Source organism: Manihot esculenta, chromosome 7 (assembly GCF_001659605.2).
Source record: "Manihot esculenta cultivar AM560-2 chromosome 7, M.esculenta_v8, whole genome shotgun sequence".
NCBI classification, from domain to species: Eukaryota; Viridiplantae; Streptophyta; class Magnoliopsida; order Malpighiales; family Euphorbiaceae; genus Manihot; species Manihot esculenta.
The window spans coordinates 10433974-10440131 of NC_035167.2; the positions used below are offsets into that span (position 1 = coordinate 10433974).

The window sequence follows — 6158 nt, forward strand, 5'->3', positions numbered from 1 at the left end:
TGGTGAGAATTTCTCTTTTTTTTCAAAAAAAAAAAAAAATAGAATCTACATTAAAAACATAGCTACCCAAGTATTTATGTTAAATTTTGTTTTAGTAAAATTAAAAAGGTAAAAAAATAAAATGAATTTTAAAAATTATTTAATGACGAGAAAATAAAAATTAGGTAATTTGGTTAGAAAATTGAAATTTTATTTTGAAACTTCTATCCCCTGCTTAGAATGTAAAATTTTGAAAATATTTTAAAAAAATATATTTTTTTCTTAAATTTTTATGTTTAGCAAAATTAGTAATGTAAATAAATTTTCATGAATTCTTATGAGAATTGATTTTGAATTAAAAATAAATCTTGCTAAAATTATTAAAATTTTACAAAAAAATATTTCAATTAAGGTTATTTATATCAAAATTATTTAATTAGCTATTTAATTTTTTTATTTTAAATTTATTTCTTATGGTTAATTAATAATTAATATTTATAAAAATTATTTTAATTTAATAGTAACTAATAATATTTAATACATTTATAATTAATATTAAAAACTTATTATATTATTTTATTAATTTAAAAAAATTATATTTTTAATGGTAAAAAATTATATAAAATTGAAAATGTTACAAAAATATTAATAATATTTTTTGAATGAATGTAATAAAAATAATTATTATTTATAAGAATAAATATTTATGTTTTGTTTAAAAATAATAAGAATGATGAATAAATTAAATCAATTTAAATTTATTATTAATTTATTTAATATAAAATAAATTGTATTACATTTAAATTGATTTCAAATAAATGAATTCATTTATGAATAGAAATAAATTGAATTCTATTAATAAAATTTAATTCTATTATGATAAGAATTGGATACCAAACAAACATCTAGTGTTTTTAATGAAAGAGAATGTGTGATTCAAATTTTAAAATGGTCAAATTATTTTTAAAAAATATGTTAAATATGAAATTATCAAAATTAATTTATTTTTATTGTTTGATCAGCTTATTCATATAATATACTCATAAAATAAACTAAATATGAATACTAAAAAATTATAAAATAAACTAAATATAAATACTAAAAAATTATAAAAATTGTATTGTGTTGATTATATTCTAAATTTTCATAAACAATAAAATTATATTGAATAATAAAAATCAAAATATCATTTTCATTTTAAAAAATTTAAATAACAATATGAATCAACAAAATATAGGCTAATCCATAGTAATGAAATATAATTATTTATATAATTTTTTTGATAAATCATTAATAATAATGACTAAAAATGGTAAAAATTTGATCATTCAACTATTAATCTCAAATATTCAATATATATCCAATAAATAAAAAATGCATACAGATTTATATTAAAAGGTTGATGTACACGTACCGTTTTGCTGAAAAGTGATAAGTGAGTATCAATCTCCCGTTCTGATAGAAATTCCTCAATTTTCGGTGGCGCCTTCATTTTGCTGTGAAAAGTTTTAAGATTCGGAAGATTTCGCAAATTCAAGGAGTGCAAGCGATTGAACTCAAGCACTTCATTACTGTTTTCACTTTCATCAATAACAATAGCTTCCATCTTAGGACAAGCTTCCACTTCCATTTCCTGTAGTTGCAAAAGACACTTGATGGTAGATAATGAAAAGAGATGCGTCAATCTCTCACAATTTCTCACTTGTAAAATTTCTAATTTATTAAAAGATCCTGATGTGAGTCGACCATGGCAGATTTTCTCCAACTTCATTAAATTTTCCAAAATCAAAGAGATTAAAATTGGAAAGACATCACATGCTGCCCACTTTGACGAATCGATGATATGTTGAATGACATGATTATTTTGGACTCGGAGATACTTCAATTTTGGAAAGCCATCCCCCTCAATATCATACAACAAGTTCTCAGCCCCCCTCACTTCATCTAAGCATAAATCTTCAGTCTCCCTCAATAGCACTTTAATCCCGTATCCTGAATGAATGCTTGCCTTGAGCTTAAGTTTCAGCGTTCTGGAGGTTTTATAGTTGCCATCCCAGTCCCAGTTATCCCCAATCAGTATTCTAAAGCTCTGCAGGCCATTGGAGAACAAGTGTTTTGGTAATATCTTGTCATCCAGTATTTGCATTTCCGAGGTAGTCAACTGAGACAACTTTTCCAACTCAGCAAGGCTTGCATTGTTCCCATCGGCCTCCCACTCAACAAAGCTATTACTCATGTACAGTTCTTCAAGCTCCGACAGCTTTGATAAGGCATTTGCTGGAATCATTTTGAGTTTGGAACAATTGCTCACATCTAAGACTTTTAGTCGAGTCAGTTGCTCTATTTTTTTGGGCAACTCAACAACGTAGGAGTTTGCAAAACTAAGAACTCGTAGTTGCTTCAAGTCTCCAATGATAGCTAAGTCGTCCAGTTGGCATCGATGCAAGCAAAGGGTATGAAGGTTGGATAGGAAAGCGAGCGATGAAGGGAGGGACACAAAATGGATCCCAGTAAAATCCACTACTTCCAGGTTTCTAATGCCCTTGAAAAACTGATGTGGGATTCCCAAACAAAAAACTTCTGTGAAAAGGAATAGTGCCTCTGCTTTTGGGCACTCCCATCCTTGGGGGAGATTTTCAATATCACAATACTGCAGAGAAATTCTGGTGCAATCCTTATTTGGGAATTTCATCAACTCCTTGCCACTTGTAACTATAAACGCATGCTGCTCTCTAGATGTAATCGAGAGAGCAGTATCTCGAACAACATCATGGATTTTTACGAATCCATACATGTCGCCATCTTGCAATAAACTCTGCGCTTTAAGAGTATCAATCAGATAATGTAGTTTGTTTCTTGCTTCTTCCACAGTGATGTTCTTGAATAAACTAAGACCCATAATGTATTTCAGCAAGGACTGGATTTCAATATTAGATTGTCCTAACAGACCACAAAGCAAAAAAAACGACTTGACTTCATTGCTACACAAATTATTGTAGCTTGACTCCAGAATCGTGTGCACTTTCGAATAGATTTCTTCGTTGTCAAACTCGGATAGCTGTTTCAACTTATCATTCCACGCGTATAACTCTCTATTTCTCAAGTCTGTCGCCACTGTGAGCAGTAGAAGAGGCAATCCTGCACATTTTTTAGCAATCTCTGCGGCGATAGGGGGCAATTCTGAATCTTTAGCACCTGCTACAGTTATTTCAAACAAACTCCGGGCCTCTTCGTCCTGTAGAACGTCGAGCTTTAATTCTTTCTGTGTGCCCATCTCGCGAGATAACACATCTTGTCTCCTTGAGGTGAGAAGTATTTTGCATCCTTTGAAACCATCTCCAAAGGGAATTCCTACTGCATTTAAATCAAGTTTTTTCCAAATATCATCAAGAATTATAAATACCTTCTTCTCTTTCTCCAACTCTTTCTTCAACCTCTCATATAGCCGATTAGCTCTTCCAGGTATTTCCTCCACATCAAATTTCAAGCCCAGGATATCAGCGATCTCCGATTGAATTCTTCGGAGTTCTGGTGTTTGATTTACAGCAATCATAGCCACGACGTCGAACAGGTTCTCTTCTATAGCTTTTCTATGGACCTGTTTTGCTAGGGTGGTCTTACCCACACCTCCAAGTCCATACACCCCGATCATATTAAGATCTGGATCTAATAGTGCATCCATAACTTTCTCCAAGAACAACTCTCTTGAATTCAAGCCCTCACGAGCATATACTGACGGGGCAACTATCTGCTGTAGAGGGGGACGGAAGGAAATTGGATTATGGTCGTCTTCACTCGCAAGCTCATGAATTGCCAGAGCTTTCTTCTCTGCTTTCTTGCTAAGCTGGTAGCGTGTCTTCAAATCAGGACATAATCCAACGAAACACCTCTTTTTCGCTTGCTCTTCGCCTTGGATACATTCCTCAGCTTCTTCAATAGCTTTGCCTGCATCGATCAGCCACTTGTTAACACTGTCATAGATCTCTTCCCCTTTCCTTGTAGCCTCCTCAACAGCCTGCTGCAACTTGACTGTTCTGTTCTTCAATCTCCCAGCCTCATGATGGAGTTTCTCAACCTTGCTCTTGTAGGTGAAAGGGTAGCTGATATGTCGTTTGATTGGGACAACAACAAATTCCATGATGGGTTCTTTAATGACCTCAGTGAAGATGGAGATAAAGATATCGAGAACCATTTTGATTTTTTTTTTGAATCTCAGAGCAAAAACAAAATAGACCAAGAAATCAGAGTCGAACAAGATAAAAGAAAATAAAGACAGCAAAGGACTGCTGAAATCAACAGAAAAGCAAAAGAGTCGCTAAAGAATTAGAGAGCCAAATAAAGAAAGGAAGCAGAGAACTAACAGAGAGATGGAGGAGCGATGGTTATGGATGAGTAAAGGTTGGTGAATACTGAATACAAGGGAGGGAATGTAGGAGTTGACGAGCGATGTCTTAATTATTGCTTTAGTTTTATAATTAAATTAATTAATAAATTTTTTAAAAATTTGAATAATAATATATTTGTATAATAAATTTAAAAATTTAAAATAATTTATATTAAATATAATAAATTGTAGTAATTTAAGTTCAATAATTTAATTATTTAATATTTATAACAATTAATTTAAAATATTAAAATTATAATTTTATTTTTTATTATATTTTGATTATTTATATTTATTAACTTTTTATAATTATTTGAATTAATAAAATTTTAATTTAATAATATTTTATACAATTAATTCTATTAATCCTTTAATTATTTTATATTTTTATCATAATTCATATTTTTTATAATAATTTTAATCGATTATATATATTTATTCTATATAATTATTCACATCATATACAATATTTATAATTAAATTATATTAATTATAATTTTATAAAATTATCAAATAAATAAATAACTTTTTAAAATTATCAAATAAATAAATAACAATGCTATGGATAATAAAAACTTTTTATATGGTCTCAGTGCTATATAATAAATGTGATTTTTTTTAACTGTTTAAATATAAAAATGGTACATAATTTTTATAAATATATTTTTAATAATTTATTTATTATTAAAATAAAAATAATATAATAAATTTATTATTATTAATAAAAATATAATTAAATTTTTATTGTAATATTAATAATATAATATGTTAAAAAATAGCAGAACATAAAAAATTATATAATAGTAAATTATATTTATTATATTAGAAAATAATAGAAAATTAAAAAGTAATATATTAATAGTGATTAAAAAATAAATTATATTTATTATAATAAATATAATAAAAATTATATTTATTATATTAAAAAATAATAAAAAATTAAAATATTATATATTAATAGTGATCAAAAAATAATAAATTGTACTTTTTATATATAAATTAATTATTATTTTATATAAAAATAAAATTATAAATATATAAAAAAATTATAAATATATTTATGTCACATATCATAAATATTTATAATTAATGGTATCACTTATCAATTTTTTATCAATTTATTTTAAATTTATTTTAAAGTTCAATTATATATATATATTTATTATTTATTAATAATAGAAATATAATTTAAAAAAAACGTATTACAAATTTAAATATATTATTTTTTATATTTTATAGTTAGAAAAATAAATATATAGTATTTTTTATTTTTTATTTTTTATTTTAAAAATATAGTTAATTTTTAATTTTAAAATTTTTAATTATAAATTAATATAATATATTAAAATTTTTAAAAATTAAAAATTCACATATTAATAATAATAAAAAAATTTAAAAATTATGTATAAATTATAATAATAAAAATAATAAATTATATTTATTATGATCATATTATTTAATAATATTATTAAATATAAAAATATAATTTAAAATAAAAATAAAATATATTAGCACTCCGAGACTTAGCCTGGTGGAGAGTGCAGACTTGAGAGCTCTAAGGTTCTACTTCCCCAATCCCTATTTCAAAAAAAAATAAATAAATAAAATATATTAAATGTATTATCTAATATAAATAGACATATATTATTTGATATAAATATATAAATATAAATAAGTCATTTATCAATTTCTGTATATATAGAAATTAATTATATTAATTAGTCATTTGTCTGTACGCAGTGCAAAAATTAAAATTTTTTATATTATTATATAATATTATTTTATAAAATAATAT

At 25.6% G+C, this 6158-nt stretch overlaps 1 protein-coding gene across 5 annotated transcripts in view; it reads right to left on the reverse strand.

The window, feature by feature from the left end:
* The window catches only part of LOC110619224, a 109848-nt gene extending 105423 nt beyond the window's left edge, over nucleotides 1–4425 (reverse strand). For 3 of the 5 annotated variants that reach the window (XR_006351267.1, XR_006351266.1, XM_021762522.2), the window contains exon 1: nucleotides 1394–4422. Coding sequence is in view for 2 of the 5 variants with exons in the window: in XM_021762522.2 (XP_021618214.1) it covers nucleotides 1394–4171 (2778 nt within the window). In the remaining 3 variants the exon portion in view is untranslated. Of the gene's footprint in view, nucleotides 1–1393 lie in introns of all 5 variants that reach the window. The other 2 variants (XR_006351268.1, XM_043958453.1) reach the window with 2 other exon arrangements.
* Nucleotides 4426–6158: the final 1733 nt, after the last annotated feature.